The sequence below is a fragment of the Ambystoma mexicanum genome, chromosome 7q (assembly GCF_040938575.1).
Source record: "Ambystoma mexicanum isolate Mex_15411 chromosome 7q, UKY_AmexF1_1, whole genome shotgun sequence".
Lineage (NCBI taxonomy): Eukaryota > Metazoa > Chordata > Amphibia > Caudata > Ambystomatidae > Ambystoma > Ambystoma mexicanum.
The window spans coordinates 1,124,977,324-1,125,000,796 of NC_090941.1; the positions used below are offsets into that span (position 1 = coordinate 1,124,977,324).

General features: G+C 44.2%; 1 protein-coding gene across 1 annotated transcript in view; it reads left to right on the forward strand.

Annotated features, from left to right (window-relative positions):
• The window catches only part of LOC138528215 (extracellular calcium-sensing receptor-like), a 130,173-nt gene extending 127,597 nt beyond the window's left edge, over nt 1–2,576 (forward strand). Inside the window, exon 6 of the mRNA XM_069639671.1 lies at nt 1,684–2,576. Within this exon, the coding sequence (XP_069495772.1) occupies nt 1,684–2,576 (893 nt within the window). The remainder of the gene's footprint in view (nt 1–1,683) is intronic.
• The last annotated feature ends 20,897 nt before the right edge of the window (nt 2,577–23,473 follow it).

The window sequence follows — 23,473 nt, forward strand, 5'->3', positions numbered from 1 at the left end:
GTGCTAAAGAAACTCTTGCTCGATAATGCAGGTGAATTACACTCGGACCCAACAGAAGCGGCGCAAATAACACTGACGTAGAGAACAGTCCGAACCACCTTGAAGTATCAGTAGGTTCCTCATTTCTAATGTCTCATTGGCAGAAGATATGTGTCCCTGACCTTTATTATGAGAGGTATTTCCACAGGCTCACCTCGCCTATGTAAAGGACTCACATACATGCCGGATGTATACACATGGTCCATCTGAGCAATCTCCATGGAGAGGATGTTAAATGTATGTGAGTGACATGTGAAACATGCCTCTATATTCATGATTCCGGGGATATGAGGGGCACAAAGCACATGCATGTAAACCCACTCCCCTCTAGGAGGGGTTTAACTGTGTATTATGGTGGATACACGCATGGCAGGGTTCGTTCGATATGCATTGGTTTCTTCATGTTCTTCCCCTCCCTTGGACTCTCTCTTTTTTCTTCTCAGTGGCATTCACACTGAGGGTCCTTTAGCGCGACATCGACAGCTCTGGAGCTCCTGCCCTCTCAGGGAAACAGAGTGGTCTCCATCGCTGTCATGAAGGGGGGCAGTTGTCAGGAGTTGGCCTCTGTGGGTCGTAGGTCTCCTGTAGATCCTTTGAGTAAATCTGAGTACAGTTTATCTGACGTTTCAACGGCATCAACTCTTATTGGGCAGTGCGTGGAGTTGCAGTACTAACCATCTCTATAGAACTCCTGTAGAAGGTGGATTTGGTTCCTGCTAGTGCAGAGATGTCACAGTCCCCCCACTCCCACCCTCTGCTTGTCATCACCCTCCTCCAAGCTTCCCATGGCTAATCAGGTGCCTTGGGGGGTCCCAATCGATCCTTCATCCGCCTCCCTGGATCTGTTTCAAGACGCAGAATTGAGCATTTGGTGTTAAAGGTTTGACCATGTCGCAAACGCTTAGGTTGGGGTTCGGCTGAATTGTGCTGCTTGCGAGTGCCATTTTTTTGTTTGTACAAACCGAATATGTGTCCAAAAAAAGAAACAAAAAGCAAATACTGCAGTGAGTGAGATGACTCTGGAAACTCAAGGTGGTGGGGCAGGGTGTAGAACTACATGTACTGCTATTGCCCGGGAGGTGCCAATATGAGAGAAATGGGGGGTGGGAGGGCTGGCAGCTATGAGGTCATTTCGACCTTTTGTAAGTTGAATGCAGTGAAAGTGGGCGGGATCGTCCATGTTACTTATGCACATCAGAGCAGGCGGGAAGCCGATGTGAGTGGGGCAAATGCAACATAAACATGAATGTTGTCAACTACCAACACGGGTGTGATTTCCCACCACTCTGTGCTCTTTGCTACCACGGATCACTTTGGACCCGAGAGTGGAAAAGACCCTCATGACTGTCAGTTTCCTATCTAGGATATCATGTATTTTGGAATGCTTAGGATTTCAGTGTTGTCATGTGGGCCCACATTATTAACCATTTTCTTTTAGTGATGCAACACTCATCAGAATCCACATTATTTAAATGTTACAAAATGAATACAATCTTTGCTAACAATCGTAGATTTCTAGGAACTGCATTCTTATGAATGTTAATACATTTGAGCATGGCTGTACTTTCAGATTTAGGTGTTTTCTAAGAAGTGTCTATCACCCAAGCTAACACGCATGTTTTTGTGTTTTTAATTCAGACACAGATGATTGTATACAATGTCCTAAACACCAGTGGCCCAATGGAAACCATGTGCATTGCAAACAGAAGGTGATTGAGTTCCTCTCGCCGGATGAGCCCCTGGGTCAAATACTCATCATAAGTGCTGCTCTAATGACGTTGCTCACTGCTTCTGTGCTATGTGTCTTCATCAAGTATAGAGACACTCCCCTTGTTAAGGGCAACAACCGTGGGCTCAGCTATCTTCTCCTCCTCTCCCTGATGCTCTGTTTCCTCTGCCCCTTCATCTTCATTGGCCAGCCCAGGAAGCTCACTTGCATGCTCCGGCAGACTGTCTTTGGGGTAGTATTTTCCATCAGTGTCTCCTCTATCCTGGCAAAAACTATAATCGTCGTCATAGCCTTTAAAGCAACGAATCCCAACAGCTCAGCAAGGAAGTGGCTGGGATGGAAGACGCCGAGCTTTATTGTCTTCATCTGTTCTACGATACAAGTTCTCATATGTGTTGTGTGGTTGGCGAGATCTCCACCATTTCCAGAGCTGAACATTATTTCATATAAGGATAAAATCATCATTGAATGTAATGATGGGGAACACCTCTTCTTCTACTGCATGCTGGGATACATGGGCCTCCTCGCCACCGTCAGCTTCATCGTGGCCTTCCTCTCCAGGAATCTCCCTGGAAGCTTCAACGAGGCCAAGCTGATCACCTTCAGTATGCTGGTGTTTGTCAGTGTGTGGATCTCCTTCATCCCAGCGTACCTGAGCACACGCGGGAAGTACATGGTGGCCGTGGAGGTGTTTGCCATCTTGTGCTCTGGCGCTGGGCTACTGGGCTGCATATTCCTTCCTAAATGTTATATAATTCTAGTGAGGCCCGACAGAAACACAAGGAAACATCTAGTTAAAAAAGATTGACTATTGACTGATAAATCCATGTTCAAGAGACCGGTTGAAATCAGCGTAAACAATCCGCTGTCTATGACCAATATGTTCTCATGGAAAACTATGTTGCAGTGAACTCCCAGCTAATTTCCAGCTGCAACCTCTGAATCATCAACACCAACACAATACCTCATCTTTTCTGGAGTCACATGTGAAGCCATTAATACTGCAGCAGAGGCGAGAACCTTACTGACAATGAAAAAGGATACGAAGAAGGCCTTACATAAAAACCCCAGAGAATAAGGCAAAAGTAGAAAGGATGTGTGCATGAAGCCTTACTTGCATTATTGTTACCGTGACGTCAACCCGGGAGATTATTCTTATTCTGTAGTGCAGGCATCTGCTTCTCACACAACATTAGCGTCACCACAGGCATTACGGTATGAAATAGTTAGTGAGATGGATAGCCTGAGGTGCCCTGGAGCCTTTGGCAATATACCTTAGGGCACAATATGAGACAATTGGCATTGAGGTGGGAGGGGAACAACACTTGATATCCTTGTAAGCGGACGATCTGTTGCTATACTTACAACACCCAGAAGAAAACCTCTTATACATACTTGAAGTGATGGAAAGGTATGCAGAGTTGTCGGACATCTCGGTAAACCCCCAAAAGTCTGTCATGTTCCCATTAGGTGGCTATAGGGGGATCCCTGCAGGAGGTCTGCCGGTGCTACAGGTACCGTGGGCAACGCGCTCTTTTCGCTATTTAGGCATAGATATATATCACACGGCGCAGGACGAACACAGACACAATACGGAAGTAGCCGTTGAGAAAATCAGAAACAGCATGCAGTTCTGGGCAAGATTGCCCTTAGCGATGATGGGGCGGGGGGCTATGCTCAAGATGGTAGTTCTGCCCAGGCTATTGCATTACTTTAGCAATATCCCACACATAATTCCCAAGAAGTTTTTTAGTAAATTGAACAGCATGTGTAGGGACTTCTTGTGGCACGGTACCCGAAATAGGGTGGCGTTCTGGAAACTTCAGAACTTTTACGACAAAGGAGGTGTCAGACTGCCCCATTTTGAGGTTTATTATTTGGCGGGACAATTGCAATATGTGGCTAAGTGGCTCTCCGATGAAGTGACCCCTGAGCACAGGGTACTTGGGCAGGACTGTGCCCCGTTTTATTTGAAAGAAATGATCTGGCTGTCCGAAACTGACATGAGGGGGCGCCCTGCGATGTTGAAGCTGGGGTGGAAAATTTGGCGTAGGACTTGTCGCCTAATGGAGGTCCCATACCCGTGCTTCCTGCAGGTACCGTTGGTTGCTTTAACAGGGGGGGATGATCAGCTAAGGGTGATTGTTAGGAACTACTGGGAATCGGTGGGGCTGGCGACGCTAGGCGATGTCTGGCAGGAGGGAACCATTAAGGAGTTTATAGAACTTAACGAAGAGGTGGGGCTACACACGGGGCAATACGTCACATACATTAGATTGGTGCGAATGATTAAGGGCACCTGGCCAGAAACAGTTCTGATAGAAGAACCAGATGCAGTTTTGGAAACAATGTATGATATGTCTGAAGGAGGTCATGAGATCTCGAGACTGTACGAGATGGTGATGGCTAAGGTGGGTAAAGATTGACTGGACTGGGATATGGAAGTGGGGGCCCCGATGGAGTACGGGATGTGGGAGCTTGCCCTGGGCTACCACAAAAAAGTATCTAGAAATGCCAGATTAAAACAAATTCAGCTGTATGTAACGCATAGGGCATATATGACCCCCTTGAGGATATCTAAGTTCCGAAAACGCTGGCATACAAGTGTGTCCTAAATGTAACCTAGAAAACACTGACATGACACATATGTTTTGGTCGTGCCTGATTATTAGATGCTACTGGAGTGATGTGGCTCAGAGACTAGCTGATAAAGGGGTTACTCTTGTTATAGACACGGCTTGGGCCTGCTTACTGGGTTGGTTCCCTAGGCCGCGGAAACTCAAACATATTGAGAAACTAAGAAATCTGGCGTATGTGCTTGTGAAACGTAGGATCGCCATGGGGTGGAAGAAATGCCACAAACCTAAGGTGGATGTATGGTGGAAGGGTCTACAGAAATGGGCGGAGGCTGAAACGGTGGCATGGCAAGAGGCGAGCAGCCGGGCTGATGAGGGGGAGGTGGGCACCCTATTGGCCTGGAAGGCGCTAATAACAGAATTGTTTGAAGTAACATCAAACCCAAATGACTCCGGAGAAGACGAAACTCAGCCGCATGTGCCAAACACTGTAAGAGATGGACAAATAGGCTCACGGGGGGAGGGTGGGATAATGGGAGCAGTGACTACGATCACTTGATGTGCAATTCAAGCATTATGATCATGCTGCTTGTTTGGTTTTCATTGTTTTTGTTTGTATACAATCAATAAAAGAAATAAAAAAAAAAAAATGGATAGCCTGAGGTAGAGATGTACTCTTCTTCATGCATCCTTAGGAACAATCCTGTTTTCATTATCTTTGCCTTTCAGTTAATTTCACAGTTCCCTAAATGTCTTAATTACATGCTGTTCATCTAGATCAGCTTTGTCAATGACTGGACTTCCAGAGAAGCAGGAGGGATCTATGGGCTGGAGCATGGGACGGCTCAAATACAGTCCCAGCAATCTATAGGGTTTCAGGGTCAGTACGTTATGGACGATCTGGTTGCTTAAAAAAGGCAACTAGGCTTATCAAGGGTAATTAGGCTTTTCACCATGGCACACAGCACGCACTGACACACACATTGGGGAACTAAGGATCATATAGGTACTGGATTCTGTGCCGCAGGACCTACTGACATCTCATCTGGAAAGATTACGCTGCAGGAGCTGCCCCAGAATGCAGCATTGCGTCTGTAGAAGTTCAAGTCTTTCTAAATGACCTGCTCATTAGTATCCATAGAGATGTACGGGCCCGAGCTTGGCTGTGACAGCTCAAAATGAATTTTGGTGTAGCTGAAGAGCTGTGGCCCAGGAGGGAGATGTGGAAGTACAGCAGTTAGAGATGCTGAGGGATGCCTGCATCTTAGTGTCTGGGCCCCGAGCAGTCAGATCTAACCTGGTCTTAGTCTGGCAGCCCAGAATGTCATCGGAGGAAGGCATCCTGTCTTCTTTCACATTCACTGGAATGCAGACAGCCAGGTCAGTGGAATCCACATCAGCTCTCGTTACTGGGCCGTACTCACAAGGTTGACACTGGGACGCTACCCATCAGGTGTGGCTGTTATTAATTATGTGAAACGTTAGCGACCATACCAAATCATAGGTATCACTTATAATTTATTTCATATGAACCTGCAACTAGGGAATGGTTCATCATTATTATAATAATTTTGTTAAAGAGGCACAGACTTAAATGCAAACTCTACAATGCAGTGACATGGCAATGACAGCAGCTACCAAACAGGCAATCAGTGACCTCTGAGCCTGCTCTTTGCCATCAGATTTCAGAGGTTGCAGATCAGCGAGACTGATAAAGCAGGGCACAATGCTTTTGGTGCGGAGCTTTGTGGGATGCATTGACCCACTAGGCTCTGCCCTGCGACATCACTTTGTGCTGGTGGCACCAGAACCAGCAAAATGTCTGCAAAAAGCCCTATGTGCGCTAAACCACTGAAAATTGCGCTGTGAAACCAGAAAGTTGGCCGCCAATCTACTTTGCTTGTGTCAGTGGTGGAACAGGAGACCACACTACTGAAACCTCTCACTGGGCTGTCCACCCACAGAGTGAAAATGGAAACTACTTGAAAAGCAGTGCTTTATTGCAAGGAAACCCAGAAGTGCTCTGAAATCTGTTTTTCCACGGTTGCTGAAATTACAAAATAATGGTTCCCAAACATCAGAAAAGATCCAACATCCTTCCTGGATGTTACCCGTCACTTTATTTAAAGAATCCACATAAGCACACAATGTCAGGAAAAGCACATTCCATCACAGGAATCTCCACATTAAAAAGTGTGCTGGTCTGTAAAATCTGTCAGAAATGGGTGCAGTACCGCTGGCCGCCTGTGTGACAGCTGTCAGTTAATTACATTGGAACCTTAACTTGTGCAGTTAAAATCACATGGTTGAAATTAATTGACTTGCTATCAAAAAAAATATAGATTGTGACTATTTAATCTCTAAATTTAAAAAGACTGGAATTAGAGATCTGTTTGCCTATTTTGAAAATGTACGTTTATTTTATCAAAGACAATTTTAAACAAATTAAGTTTTAAAGTAACCTCTGATGCCAGCCACAGAACTTCAAAGCAAATTCCAAAGCGTACCCCAAATAAGAGGCAGCTTCCTTCTGCTCTCTACCCCAAGAACTCCCATTCAGATGTTCATGGAGAGGGGAGGAGACTTTGGCCTGTTGCACCGGGGAGAGACAAAGGGCTTCCTGGATTGAAAAGAATATGCAGATGCAAGTGTCAACAGAAACTCCTGCCAGAGGAAAGAGGCGGGGATTGCTCTTGACCCACCAAAACTTTGGGGCGGGACAGACAGTTATGTGTTTTCTTAAAGCACAAGAAAGTATATTTTTGAAAAGGACTGTGCAAAAGTGTAAAAATTTGTAAAATACAGTATTGTTAATATGAAAATTCTGGTCACTACTCAGAACGTGCTATGTTCAGGGACATGACTCCAGAATTTGTGGTTTTGTAGCAATTGTGGTGATGCCAGAAACATGAAACTTCACATGTTTATGCCCAAATATCATGCGCACACATGTGTAAAATTGGGGATAAATCCGACATTGGGTACCAGACCAAAAGTGCGAAAAATTGCCAAATCTAGACCCAAGCTCTCACCGTGCTGGTGCTTGGATGAATACTTGCTCCACCAAATCTGTGATATCAATATGCTGTTGCTAGTAAGTTTGTAAAATTGTAAATATGTCTTGAATGAAAAATAGATTTCCTGTGCAGAAACAAAGGGGAGGTTCTCCCTGGATCATAAAATACAGCGTCATCATGACTCTCTGTTTTCTTCTTAAATCAGGGGAGAGGAAATACCCTAACCAATAGAATATCTAGGGGGTGTGCCTAGTAGAAGTCAGCATACCCACCATTTTAGAAAATACATCAATAGAGATAGATTAGGACCTAGAGACACACACACATTCACCCACCATCCGATTGCTGGCGGAGCACTTTGCAAGAAAAATCCATATCCAAGACTCCAGAATCCAGACTCCAGAATTTTGAAAGCAGAAAGGCCCATTTCCAAAGCTGAACCATTCTCAGCATGGCCTTTAATACTGAAACCAGATTTTACCCCAGACCTCCAAGGGGAACCAAAGAGAACAGTCTGGCTGTGCTGCTGCCGCTTTCTTACTAGGAATGCTTGCCAGAATCCAGAGATCCAACCCAGTAGAGCAGAGCTGTGACCAGATAGTTGTGAACCAGAACCAACCCGTCAGATCCAGTCCAATCCTGCCGTGCAGTGTCCAGAATGCCGTGCTGAGTGCAGAACCAGAGCGCCTTGAGTCCAGTCCGGTGTGCTAGCTGAATTCCTGTCCAGAAAGTCTCCCTGACGAGATCCCTGACCAGATCCCTGGCGGGTCCATTCCAAACATTGGTAGTGAGTATCCATAGCATAGGATTGTCACTGGCATATGTATTATCCATAAGTCAAACTTATCCAAACCCATTCTCTTATTTCCCGAACTGCATTGTTAGAATATTTTGTCTTACCTGAACTCTTTCTCTTACCCTATAGTTCTTTGGTAATAGTGGTGTTAAAATCATCTTTGCGCTAATATATCTGCTGAAGAAAGGCAAGCGTCTCGGCGAGTGAAAACCATCCAGAGGCGTCGCTGGGCTGGTGGCTGTGCTGTTGTGTAATTTGTGGCTTCAAAGTCTCCCTAGTGTAAGAAACCGTGTTTGTAATTTTAAAAAGGTGCAACCTTGTTTTACACATTTTGACTCTTTCTGAAAAAAACTGCCCTCCACCAAAACCTCTGTAACTTCCTCACTGTGTATGCTAGAAATGGAATTTAAGTGTCAAATTGAAGCTAACACCCTCCGCTTTCCAAAGAACCAAAACCGCATCCCAACCCTTTATAGAAAAGTTTGCCGCAAATTTTTCGTTTGGCTCAAATCTATCACGTGTGAAATAGCTGTTCATTGCATCTGACCTCAGAATTAAGTTTTCAACCTGCAAGTTACTCAATAATCATTGATAGTGTATATCTGAAACCAGACAAAGCGGCTCCCACTAGTATTGAAACCATTTTAGTGACTTAAATCAATTTTCAGTGTTTTTCCCATCCATGCAAAGCTAACTTTAGAACCATTTTGACAAGTTTGCAATCATTCCTGTTTCTCTCTGTGTTTGCTGGGGGGAAATTGGGATTGATAATATTTTGTTGAATTCTGTATTCCTGAAACCTGTTTTCTCTCCTTCGATCTCTCTATATTGCATATTGGGGGGGTTGAGAAGTGTGCAGGGGGAAAGAGTAATCACATTGCATTTTGATTGAACCCACACAAAAGTATTGTTTCTGTTCTGCATTATTTCTCCTATCGTACTCCTTCTGATTAAAGAGATTGTTTATTGTGACATCACCCCATTGGTGATCATTGTATAAATATTAAATAGTGTGATCTATATATATTATGAAATCCATAAATAAATATTCTAACTTTGCAAAACAGCCTGCTTCCTGGTTCAGTGTGACCGGGGGGGGGGATTCAAAGAGAGGGGCATGATATAAGAGTACATCATTCAGAAATTTCAGAAATAAAAGAACTTATAGACATAAAAAAATAATGAAAGGTTCCAGCTGTGCATCACACACTAAGCATTGACTTAGGTGAAGTGCAGGGTTGAAATCACTTACAGCTTGCAGGAAGGGGGTGTCTGATCAATGGACCACCCTTTTAGAGACAGAATTAGCCACATACATTTATAATTCTAAAAAACCACAAAACCATTCTAGTGCTCCTTCAGCCGTTTCTGACAGGGAGTAGTAGTAGAGTAGGGAGGCGACAGTAGTGGTGGAGAGGAGAGACAGGAGTAGAGGAGGCAGGGGAAAGTAGGGGTAGTAGAGGGGAAGAAGGGAGAGAGACTAGCGAGAAGTAAGATTGGAGGGGGGAGGTAGAAAGCATAGAGACGCATAACAGAGGGACACAAGAGGAAGTATCAGTGAGAGAGAACAGGTTGTTGGTAGAGTCGGAGGAGGACAGGGAGAGTGACAGAAAGTCACAGGGAGAGGAATAGCAGAGTGTGCAAAGATCAGGGCAGTGGAAATTTAGCTTCTGAAAGGCACCAAATCCACAACCTAAGTCACCTTGGATCCACATAGACTGCCTGAGGGAGATCTAGGCAGAGAAGGGATTCTTCCCTTAATCCATCACCATGACACAAGCCATATCTAACACATTAGGGGTTACCGTTAGGCAGAATCATGTGCAGTACCCTTTAGCAACACCACACACTATTAAGACTACAAGTGACAGTACAAATGCACCTTTGGTACAAGCCTGTACTACACAGTAAAGTGGTAGCGATGACTGAGCAGCCAGACTTATCTCAAGAGCAAGTGAGCAGTATCAATAGTTACACAAAGGACAGCAATTACTAGGATTCAAGCAAACACTGACTCAAGGTTTCTGAGAAAAAGAATATACATTTATTTACACATCAGTTGTTAAACAATTCATTAAGTGAAGCAGCAAAAAAATCTCTTAATATACTGCACAACCCCCAATGAATTCCGTACAAGTTAGGCTCAAAATGAAGTGTGTGCAAAATGGCACTCCAGCAATTTAAAAGGAAGGGAAAGACATGGTTATACAAAATTAAGCGGCACCAACAAGTAAGTAGGCAGGGCAATATAGAAGAGGCTTTCTACAATGAGGATTCAGATCATTAGGCCAGTGTTAATGGTATTGAGTCTTTGCAGAGGATCACACAGTTCAGAGTAGTGTGCGGTGAAGTCTTTGCCAGGAGTTCGAAACAAGATTGGTCGGAAGAAAAGTTACTTAAAAGAGTAGAGAAGGAAAAGCCCTTGGATTGGCGAAAGATTTCAAACACTTCCACCGCGGTCGGACGGAATGAACAACCGGGTTAAGAGTACCTTAAATGAAGAAGAAGTCTGTAGCTGAGGCAGAAGTTCCTGGCAAGTCCTGCAGGCTCACGGTTCCTGAAGCGACTGTCGGACAGACACGAAGTAGGAAGACTGGAGGGTCTTGCACTGCCCAGGGAAGAAACCAGCAGCAGAGCAAAGCAACGAATAAAAGGTGCGTTCCTTAAAACCCAAACAGGGTCCGGTCCTCCTGGCTATCCGGTTCAATGCAGCTATGCACACAAATTTGACCAGGGGAGGGAGGCCTTGCTCGGTGTTTGGCGAACTGGTTGGTCCCACCAGCTCAAGTGGAGAAGATTCCTTGCAGGCCTTCTCTGTCATCGAAGTTTGGAGATTTGGACCCACAGCAGGCCTTCACCGGCAGATTCAGTCATGGTAGTGGTCCCCTTCTTTCAGCTTCTCTTTGGTTCTCTCGATCTAGTGGTTAATCTGCCTTCCAAGCCCGAGAGATCTGCTTTCTATGCAGTTTTCCCCCATTCACAGAGCCTGGCTGGCAATCACACAGCAGGGTGGCTGTCCTGGTGGGACAGTCACAACAGCCAATCATACAGAGTGCGATATGGGTTTCCAAGGAGACACTGGGCAGGGAGTCTCAAACCCCTCCCTCACATCCTGTCCCCCTCAGATTTCAGGTGCCTAAGGAGGGCTTCTGTGCAGAAGCCCACCAAAGGACGACAAACAAAGGAACCAAACCTGGTTTTTGGCGCGCCGAGTAAAACACGAGAATGACCTTTACAAAAAAAATGGCGAATAAACCAAGCTGGAACCAAATAAAAGTAAATCGGGCCCAGCGGATTTAAGTTTGAGGCTACTAACTTGGCCTAAAACAGTACCAAGGCTATTTAAATAGACCACGGTAGGAAAAATAGGGCAGATACCACTGCCACCAGCCCAATCTTAAAGGAAGGGGAACAAAATAATGTTCCACGAGAAACAGACAAAAAGGGATAACTATTAACCCTTTCCGGAACTCTATGTAAGATAGTTTGTACTGGGTCTGTGAATTTAAAAAGACTAATAAAGTCAATGGCAAGTTTACATGCTCTGGGAGACAGTAGTCAGTCCCAGAAAATGGAGTTTAAAGTGGGAAGCTCTGAAAAAGACAACCCTGTGTCACTGCACTAAAGGTGCTGTGTAACACACAGTAAAAAAAAAGATGCCTATGGAGTAGGTGAAGCTCCACAGTCTATGAACACAAAAATGTTAAACACACACAGCAAAACACATGTACGAGTGTACCAGATGAAAAAATAAAATACTAGAAATCCAGCAAAGCTGCTGAGGGACTCCGTAGGTAAGGGAAATTAGCCATTCTGGAGAATTTTCCCTAACAGTTATCAATCACTAGCTACTACCCTGGGGTTAAGGGGTGCTTGAATTAGGGGGGAACTCCACTCTCTAGACAAGAGAGAGTGAGGGGGATGCCCTTTTCGAGTGCCTCTTGAATACAGAACAACAAAAAAAAACACCATGCACTGTTTTCGAGAGTTGCTGTGTTCTTGAAGCCATCTGTGACAGTCCATGTGTTTCACTGCCATGCGCGGTTTCAGACTCAAACCGCTAACTTGCACTTTCTGTTTTGGTGGAAACAAGCAAAAGGAAGTGTCATGTAATTAGTTTGATGGTCTTCTGTGTAGATGGTGGATGGCTGTGTAAAATGGACTCATTGGATTAGGGGGGGAGGCATACCAGTTACAGTACGTTCTTGCTAGGTTTCAAGACATCATGGCCTGGTTTGTTGGGCCAGTTATCAGTGGGAAAGTTTCTTACTCAATCAATGCATCTTTATAAGACTTACACTTGCCAGGGGGCCACTCGGTGGTGATAGTGCGCGGTACAAATATCCTTTAACATTAACTTATTTCCAGCACATAAAATTCATAGCAGGTATTTGTTTATGCTTTTGGTTCATTTATTTTTCATCTTATTCTATACTAAAGATCATTTCGTTTGATCTGTGTTCTCATTGTTTCTTTTGTTATCTATTTCATTTTTTATTTATTTTCTGGAAAAAATACAAATTTGTACAGGCCATTCTCATGAATCTTTTACTGTTTCTTTATTATCTGCTTCTGTTCTTCCTTTTGAATATCAGATTTTGTTTCACGTTTTATCTATTGTCTTAAAAAATCTTCATGGGTTTGATTGATTCCTCATATCTCTCCTCTCTGGTTTCCTTCTATTGCCCTACTCTCACTCTTCACTCTCAACTTTCCGTTCCTAAACCTCTCTGCACGTCGTCTCATTTTTGTTCATTTTCCCTAGTTGCCCCCTTTCTTTGGAATTTGTTACCGCTTGCCATTCACTCTTCTTCTACTTATCATACATTCTGGACCATCTTTTGACTACTCTCCATGATTTCTAACATCTGATCTCATTCTATGTGAAATTGCCATTATTGCATCTTGTACCATGACTTCTTTGTTGTTAAGCCTTTTGGCGAAAGCGCTATGTAAATACAAATAAACACAGATAAATACATTATTTTTCTTTTATTGTTATATTGCCCACTTGTATAGTAGGTACAGATTTCCATTTAATTGAATTTTTTAAATTGCATGTTCTTGTTGTTCGTTAAACAGGTATTTATTGACAGTTTTCTATTCAAGAAATGTATAATTTTTTCAATCAAAAGCGTAATTCATTTCTTTAGCAGGTTGCGGATTTCCTTGTCCCATTTGTGTTCTTTTGTTTATTTATTATATTGTGTTACAGTTCACAAGAAACGTGTCATACTCACATAAGATGATAATAATCAAGACAGTTTAGACATTGCACAATAGTAATGAGAGAAATATTAGAATATGCAATATTACTATACACTTTGAGTACAAAATACTAATTTCAAATAGCAACTTTCTAATGCGCTGTAGCCCACGTGCATCAGGGCGCACATTAACACATGGACATTCTGGAAATAACAAGACAACAAGGGTCAATGATCGGGAGGGGAGATCAATTCTAAAAATTGTATAATTCCAAAAATGGTTCCAGTTAATCCTGCCGAGGATAGTAGAAATGATTTAATTTCCATTTTATAATATTGCATGACTAAGAGTCCAAAATACAATAGTATAAAATCGTAAAATGTTCCTCACCTGAAAAAATGTTTTACTTCAGCAACAAAGTGCACAGTGCAATCCCAAGTCCTCGGTTCGAGGATACAATTAATTACCAGGACTACTGCAATGGTCAGCGAGGTCTGATAGCCTGCAGATAAGCGACTGTACACATCAGAAGAAGACAACATATTCCTAGATCCAACAAACATTGCATATTTAAAGTGCCTGTGCAATCAACCTACAAGTGCTTCTTAGATTAAATGTCTTCCTCGGTCCGACAGAACCTACACATCTTCCATTAGAATCTTTGAGTAGCGCGTAATGAGAAGATTTCTCCGGTGTGATGTGTATAAGATCTGATCATCAGAAATGTATTCCGAAAGTGAGCCGTGGGAAATCTCAATCCCTAGAGGTCCATAGTTTTATTTGTATTTTCCGGGCCTCAGTGCTTATATAATGTATATATAAGGATGATTTTGGTGCGTGTTAATCCATTCGTCTTCCCACCATCTTTTCTTAACCTTGGCGGGATTATCAATCAGGACACTGTTTTTATGTTTACGGCTTCCAGGATTAGTTCCCATTTCTCAGACAATGATGGTATCATATTGGAATCGCCTCCATACATTCATGTATATAGACCTTCGAACATTGATCCCTTCAGAGGAGCAATGATTTTGCATTATAAACACAGCATATTCCATTGGACACAAGACCTCGACGAGTTAATGCCCAGTCCATACCTGATGATAGCAATCGCCACTGAATTGGGCAGCAAGAGTGTCTTCCTCCAAAACATGCCATTATTTTATTTTATTTCAAGCGCCAGGCCAAAAAGAAAACCATATATTGTAAATGTTGTTATTGGATAGTGAAGCTTAAATGAAAGGGGGGGCAGCTTTTCCACATGGGAGAGCCACGGCACTGCAAAGTTGACACATTGTACAGAAGCCTCCCATCATGCACTGTGACATCCAGGGGCAACTTGATGAGGTCACTGAGCCCCCTGTTGCAATGGTCACAGAGCAGTTAGGTACAAGCAAAGAAGTCTGTTGCAGTCTTTGTTAATCTCCTTGGAGAATGGGCACATGTACGAGCCATGGTGCTGAACCCACATTCCCCATTAGGGCGTGGTGGCATGGTTACTGCAGCGTTGACTGGCTTAGCCATTACAATGGGAGGCAAAGATAATGATGGGATGTGATGAGGGGATGTGCATTGCCAGGTTCAGTAGATGTTTAAGGGAGGGATGTACGGCCATTCTTGTATATTGAATAGGCGACGGTTGGAATTTAACAAAAGCAGCACCCTTGCTGAGGGCAAAACGACAAACGGACCATTGTAAATTCCAAGGCTATACTGCCCTGGCAAAATTCAGACAACGCAATCAATGCCCTTGCCATGTCTCCATCCCCTCTTGTCCGTACAAAGGAAAGCTTTGACTGTTGTCAGATGTCAAGGGCCTTCAATCTAAAGTTCAGGACTATATTAAGAGGAGCAAAAGGTCACAGGCAGTGACCCAGCAGTACCCTCAAGGATTAGCCCCGTGTACTGAATGTTTTGGCTGAGTAGTGGTTGAATGTGATCACATTTTCTAAGCCTGACTTTGGCAGCCATTGCAGTCGCTATAAAGAGGTGTTGGAGTCTACGGTCACTATCAAAGAGGACCCTCACGTTGTGAACCGTGGGTGAAGGAGTGAGGATGGCGGGAACAAAGGAGGTAGGAGATGGGAGAGTGGAGTTAACATTGGTCGTGGAAATTATATTTGTATTGTGGAAGAGTTCATCAGCATAATGCCATCCAGAGACAGATACTTTGAGGGAGCTAGTGACGCGAGAGGGATATAGGGGTGAAGGATGGAAAGGAGAAAAAGATCTGGTTGCCAGCAGTAAAGAGGTGGTATCGAAAGCTGATGCAGGAGACAGGGTTTCCCAGGAAGGTAGCGTAGAGTATGGATAGGAGCGGACCAAAGACAGGTCCTTGGCTACATGCATTGACAGAGGTGTGCTGGACTGCAGGAGGGATTTATGCTCCAAAAGAAGGAGAAGGAGTGGGCAAAGAGTTAAGAGGCTAATTGTATTTAGAGTTGAGAGCCAAGGCATGTTTAATAAGTCTGTAGTTAGTAGTAGTAATTGAAGCGCTGGTTTATTTTGTACCCAGAGAAGCTCTTGGTAGTCGCCGTACCTAGCAGTGAGTTAGGTGTGTCGTGTTTTGGTTACATTAAAGGCTGTGTGCCACATGAGCAGGAAGTCCTGCTATTTTGGATTAGGCCCTGTTAGTAGCTTTTGGTAGTTAGAAAATTAGGTCACCCCTCCTGCCCCCTGAGCAAGTGCTCAGACAGCCTTGGTTAGGAAAGAAGGGAGAAGCACTGCCCAGATAGTAGTTAAATGTGTCAAGTTGAGCAGCTGTCAGGATTGTGGGTGTAGTAGGTGCTGCAGGGGGGCTCTGTGGCCAGAGCCACCAAGTGGGGGCTAATAAACCCTACAAATATTGTGCTGGGGCCCGGACGGTCTTTACCTACAGAAACAACATTTCCCAGGCATCCTTGAAGGGGGTTTGTGTGCACACAACATGCACGCACAGCAAAGGTCAAGAGAGCTCACCCTGCCCCTGTCAGGTGCAGGTAATTCTCTTCGAAAAGACATGGGCAGGGAGGCATGGATTACGTGTGTTTCCCCGGCACCCCGGTTGCGGTGAAGACGTTTGCTTGATGGTAACAGCTTCAGGCCCAGTCAGCCTGAACAAACCTCTGACATCGCTTCATGTCAAACCAGGAAGCGCAGCAGCATTCTGAAGCAGGAACGTAACAGGCTGGGGTAACCTGCTGCCTTGCTGCTAATTACAGCTCATGATCGTCTGCTCGGGGTGGTTTGGAAGCGCCCCAAGCCTCATATATAAGCGTCCAGTGTGTCATATTTAGCATAATTTATGGGAATGTGATATGAGCATTTTCACTACAATGACCATATTTAATCCTGTGACGTAACAGGGATTCAAGAACACTAAGCGCTCCACATATTCACATTATTCATGGATGTTTGTAAGAGTCATGTGTGCTCTGTGTTCAGCAGCAAGGAACAGAGAGTCTCATGGCTGGAGACACTACAACAGAGTGATTCCTGCATTAGGGAACTTGATACATTGGAAAATGTCTATTGTGTTTTTTGTTGCTCACATGCTTTTTGTTTGTGGCTGTGCCAACAGCAAGTCATGCAGTCATTCAGTGTGCTTCTGTGCTTTGTCGTTCATGGCATAATTACATGTGCCTTGTGTAGCTCAGGAATTAGAAAGCTGTGTACACCATTTGCTTGCTGTACACTAATGTCTCCTTAGTGCTGGGAGAACCACAGAAACCACAAACTGGGCCAGCTCTCTAATTTCGGAGCCTTGTTTTTAGTTACTATTTTTAACTAAACTTGAGGTCGCAAAACATGATCATCAAAAGCAATTATACCCATCGTGTATGACCTCCATCACTCTGGGGCACAGTGCATAGCACCTTCAAAGTGTTTATAACTTTGCCTTCTAGCAGCTTTCTCATTGCACAAAATAGTTAGGGCAAGCCTCTTACTCGGTCCCCCAACCCTAGATAAGTGGCACTGGCACACCACTGCAACCGAGGGTCTAACCACCACAGGAGGGAACAGTTGGTATAGTTGGAGGGCAACGTAGGCTGTAGTTATTGGCAATACTGATTGATAATAATTACATTTCAGACCTGTTTGCTTCTTTGTGTGGAAATGCTAGAACGTAGACCGCAACTTAGGTTCAGTCAGAAAGGTAAAACAGACAGAAAGAGAAGAGCATTGCCTTCTTATAGGCCCCCATGGGCTGTGAGGACCCACTATAGCTTCAGCGATGTGGGTCATAAGTGGAACTACACAACAACAACAGGGCAGTCGATACCAACATAAAAGGAGTGTCGAAGCAAGGCTTTTTGTATAACCCTGCAATGAATGGAACCCACCCAGTATTACAAACAGAATATCTACTATAGACAGAGAGCTAGTATGGGAATAGTCCAGCAGGAGAAAAAAAGAAAAAACTTTCAAATAAATGGGGGAGCCAGGGGGACGTACAATGAAAACAATCACTTAAAAATGCCTTTGTGTAAGCTAGGAAAGGTAAGGGCAGGTGTTCAGGTTACCTAGTAATGCCGGGAACGGGGCACTGAATCAGTGTGTTTACTACCTTACACTCTTAAGTCTTCTTTGAAGCAGGAGATCAAGTTTTGGTCTAGAACCCTTGATCTGGTGAGCAGTGCGGTGCTCAAGACGCAGACTGGTGTGAGAAACATGAAGCTGGACAATCAGGGGTCTGAATGCAGCTCACTGTCTGTAACTGGGATATAATTCTTCTAGATGAAATCCTGAGCAAGTCCAGTGTCTGATGATTTGCCTGTAGACCTAAGGGTTGATGGGAAATCAAGTACGTGAAACTAAAAGGAGCTGGACTACCCACAAAAGGGCACTATACATGTTCACCAATGTGAAATTGTGTACCTTCAAAGTCATGCTGTGAAAACATAAAAATAATATGAGGCCGGGAAGCCCAAAAGCAACACACCAACACAGGTTACAAAGAACATACAAGTGCTTTATTTAAAAGCTACAACAGTTACCAAAGTCAATTGACAAGCGGATAGCTATTCGGCTCTCAGAGTAACGTAATAAACTTCAACGAAGGTTCGATGCATTAGTAGAGAGACCGTACATTGGAATACTTGGGCTTTTTATATTGTTTGTCCAGCCCTTGGCCAACCCTCTCGCGGGTTAACCATTCTAGGCATCGGGCCTATGGGTTCCTAGCCAGGTCAATCCTATAATATATGCATTTTGATTCGTTTCGCTGATATAGTTGTACATTTACACATAGGTCAGCAATAGGACAAGGTCTCAGTTTGCGACCCCAACAAGTGGCCTGCAGGCATATTAATTATTCGTGTGTACGGAGGTCACAACGGCCAGAATCTTACTCAGAATGTCATTCGGCCTCCATTTTGATGTTCAGGGTGACTTCCATATTACAAGAGAACCTAAAATGGCGGCCTAATCCAAGATGGCGACTTACATTACTTTCTCTAAGGTCAAGACCTTGCCGCGGAATTTGTTCGCATATGATGTTTTAGACAACTTGGCGTAGGCCAATACACATAGAATTGCTGCGATAGGAGGCATAATATTGTTTCAATTCCGACAAACCCTCGTTTTGGCCTATGCCAAGTGCTAATATCATTTCTAATACTTTTGCAAATAACTCCATGCATTGTCGTCCATACATCCTGAATCATTATCTGTAATGTCTATAGCCATCAGGTCATTCATCAGAACTTCTTGTAACATAAACTCTTTAGATGCTGTATCAGGGGGGTACATTTTGTGCCCTACTGTGCTCACCGCTTGAGCACAACACCCCCCTAGCATTGCACATATACTAGGTAGACATTGGAAACAGCAACAAAGGAATAGCAGGATTCCAAAAATAACCAGGATAACAGAAAGCACCTTCCAACCCCAGGATCGTAGAGAATCCCAGAACCAGGTGCTAATATTTCAATCTCCCACAGGAACATGCACTTCAGAACTAAGGATGCGCAAGTTCTGTGTTGCTTTGAAAATTGTCGGCGAGGAATCTGGTACGAAAACACAACAAGCGGACCCCACTAATTTGCATACTCCACCACGTTCTGCCAGAATGACATCTAATGCCATCCGATTTTGGAGTGCTACCAATCTTATTGCCTTTTGTTCTAGTGTCATATTGTAGAGTATATCCGTGGTCCGGTTAATGGTCCTCTCCAGTACTCTTGCTAGTCCCCTAATGTTTTCAGAGTTTGCTATCTGTCCCCAAAAGGGCACAACTGATTTTGCTATATCTCCCAATACTTGCCCAGGGGTATCTCCGTTCTTGTCCCGCTGTGGGCGAGCCTTAGAAACCTCCAATGTACTAGCTACAAATACCCCAGGTAACAGGATTCCTAAATAACAGGTTCCCTGCCAATCCTTGGGCAACCAGGGAAATGATGAACTACCACAAACGAAATAAACAGGCCCCCCTACATTCAGAGGCCTGTTCTCTCCAGTCAAATTTACAATGTTTATACAACCTTCAAAATCTCCCATTGGCTGAGTGCCATTTCTTTGTACACAAAAGGGTACTGAATCAGGGCTATGATTAATAGAGTAGGAAGGAGGCACGGCGTCCTTATTGCCTATCGGAGCCATTTTAAAGGAAATTAGAGTTTGAAAAGGAAGAGATAGTTTATCAGACGGCCTAATAGAAGCAACATAGGTTTACTTCTATTTGCAAAAAGCGAGCATCCCAGGGGAGTCAATTTACGTTTCTCAAAATCATTTAAATTAGTTCCATCAAAGTTCCCTGAGATGCTATCATTCCAACGGCCAAAGAATAGTGCTCTAAGAGAGGCATAGCAAGCAGTCGTTAAAGGTAAAGCGTGAATATACCATCCTAGCCCCTTGTTCCCACGTTGCGGTAAATGAGTGCAAATCCAACAATTACTCTTATTAAAAATGGCATGCGTTGCATTCATTACTATCATTAAAGTGTTATTATGATACTTTCGTCTATGCTGGGAGTCTCTAGGTGACAGAGTGTGAAGGTGTACAGAGGGAGTCAAAGCAGTAAGTACAATCTCAATTGGCAGTAGAAGTTTTAGAGGGTACATTTCTTCGAAGTACCAAAGTCCCACAGCAGTAATTACACAAATTCCAATTATTATTAACACAATGCAGCAATATGTTTTCGGGGCCCAGGCACATTGTTCGTTGTCCGAGTTGGTCACCCCCTTATTTACAAGTCCAGTGCGGGGAGCAGCGGTGGAGGTGGCAGGCATCGCAGTTTCTCAATCGACGACCCCAATGTTCATTGCTGGCGACACTACGGTCGCGCAACTTCTTAGTCCTTCCCAACCCTAGCCAGCAGAATCCCTTTTTTTCCTTTTGTTCGAAAGGAACTTTCTTTTACAAGAGAAAACTTTCAATCACTTCTTCTTTCCAAATGCACGGAAAGACCCGTGCCGTAGTTCTATTTTCTTCATCGAAGGTCGTACCAAAACTGTTTGATCCGGAAACAAGGCGTTGTCACTTCCTGAGGGAAGCGACGTATCGGAGGCGACGGAAGTCGCAGAACTTGAAACAGTGTTTTCCGGAAATGACTTTTTCAAAGAGTGCAGAGACAAAATGGACTCTTCCCCAAGCTCCACGGGCTCAAAGGAATTCTCTGACGCACTCACAGCGCTGTTTGCTACTCCAGGATCAGAGATTGTAGCATCAGCGAGGGGTTCTGCTTCTTCTGTAACGTGTGGCCTCGGGTGAGGAAGTTTCTTGACATGCGTCGCGTGGATCCAGTGTTTTTTCCCAGCCACCCGCACTGCTGTCCGAGTGACCAACAGCACCTGGTAGGGTCCCCTCCAGCGAGGAGCGAGACAGGAAGACCTTTCGTAGGCCTTCACTAGGACCCAACTTCCAGGCTGAATATCGTGTCCTGGGCCCGTAAACCGTACAGGTAAAGCTGACTGGACCTGATGATAAATAAAATACAGGTTTTTGGTCAACTGGTTGCAGTAATACATTTTCTACCTCCCTTTGGGCTTTAGGCTTCGGAAGACCCCAAATGTTAGCAGGTCTCCCCATCACTACCTCAAATGGAGAAAGCCCAGTCTTAGTTTGAGGTGTGGTACGCATGGCTAATAATACAATAGGTAAGGCATCTGGCAATTTCAATTTGGTGTTGGCACATGTTTTTGCAAGCTTATTCTTTAAGATACCGTTATGTCTCTCTACCAACCCAGCACTTTGAGGATGTCTAGCTGAGTGAAATCGTTTTTCAATGTGTAACGCTGTGCATATCTGCAAAATTACTGCTGCAACAAAATGGGGACCACTGTCCGACCAAATTACCCTTGGAAGCCCAAATCGTGGAAAGAATTATTTTACCATAGTCTTTGCAGTGGCTATGGAAGTAGCATCTTTAACGGGGAAAGCCTCGACCCATTTACTAAAAGCACAAATAATCACAAGATCATATTTTAGATTGTTACACCGTTCCATCTCAATAAAATCAAAGTGGATGACCTCGAAGGGAACAGAAGGGGGCCCAAAGCTTCCCCTTGGAGTTACTGTCCCCATCCCCACATTGTGCTGTAAGCAAATCATACAATTCTGTACATGTCGCTGTGCAGTCTTCAAAATGTTATCATTCACCCAGACTTGTTATAACATTTTCGTAATCTGCTGAGCACACACATGCGTAGGACTGTGTGCCATCGTAACCATTGCCAGCACATATGAATCAGGGAGCAACCATTTTCCTTCAGATGTATCCACCCAACACCCATCATCATCCAGTTTCCCCATTCCTTCGGCCCACCTTTTAGACTCTTCTATTGTGGCATCAGTTTGAATATCTCGCACAGACCCAATACCCTCATCCATTACATAGGCATCTTTTGTTTCCCTTAGAGCATACATGTCTGCGCTAAGGTCTGTGGCCGTTTGCCTGGCTATCTGGTCAGCAAAAGCGTTCCCTTTTCCCACATCATCTATGACCTTACAATGTGCTGCACATTTCATGATCGCTAACTGCCTACGGAGTGAGAGTGCCGAGAGCAATTGCACTATCAGGGGGCCATGCTGGATCTTGGTCCCATGTGAGGTTAGGAACCCTCTTTCCGACCAGAGCCTCCCAAAGTTGTGAGCCACCCCAAAGGCGTACTGGCTATCAGTATATATGTTTACTATACGCCCTTCGGAGAGTTCACAAGCTCGGGTCAACGCTATAATCTCTGCGGCCTGCGCGGAGTTATACGAAATTCTCTTAGTTTCAACAACCGTACTCAACGTAGTAACTGCGTAAGCAGCTGTAGATGTACCATCTGGAAGTTTTAAGCAGGAGCCATCACAAAACAGCTCCCCTTCTGCATTGTCCAAAGGAGTATCTATAAGATCTATCCTGCCCTTTGTTTCCTGTTCAGTGGTATACAGGCAGTCATGTAATTCTTCGTCACCGCAAACAGTATTTTGCGGGAAAGGTAGAAGTTCAGCCGGATTAAGAACACAACACCTCTTAATTTGAATGTGAGGGGCAAACAGAATTAATTCATACCTTGTTAGCCGTGCAGAGGTGAGGTGTTGCGTTTGGGTTTTATTTAATAGGACATCTACAGAGTGAGTTATCATCAAAATTAAATCATGGCCTAGGACCATTCCCTCACTCTGTTTTACAGACGCGGCAGCAGCAGCGACAGCTCGCAAACATCTTGGCAAAGTGCATGCGACAGGATCAAGGGCGGAGGAGTAGTAGCCGCACGGCCTATTTTTCCCTCCGTGTTCCTGTGTTAACACAGCCAAAGCACATCCATCACATTCATGCACAAACAACACAAAGGCCTTGTCATAATTTGGAGTACCCAGAACCGGTGCAGAGCATAACGCGGTTTTGAGAAGCTCAAATGATCGTTGATGTTCCGATTTCCATGGTAGTGGCAGAGAAATGCCCTTCTTCGTCAAAGCCAACATCGGTTTTATCACTAGTGAAAAGTTTGGGATCCACAACCTACAGTAAGAAGCCATACCTATTAAGGCTCTGACTTCCTTCTGTGTATTTGGAACAGACATGCCAGAAATGTGTTTTATTCTTTCAGGTGTCAATCTTCTCCCCTCCTTTGACAGGAGGTAGCCTAAATAGGCGACCTCCTGACAACAATATTGACATTTTTTGAACGAAGCTTTATGA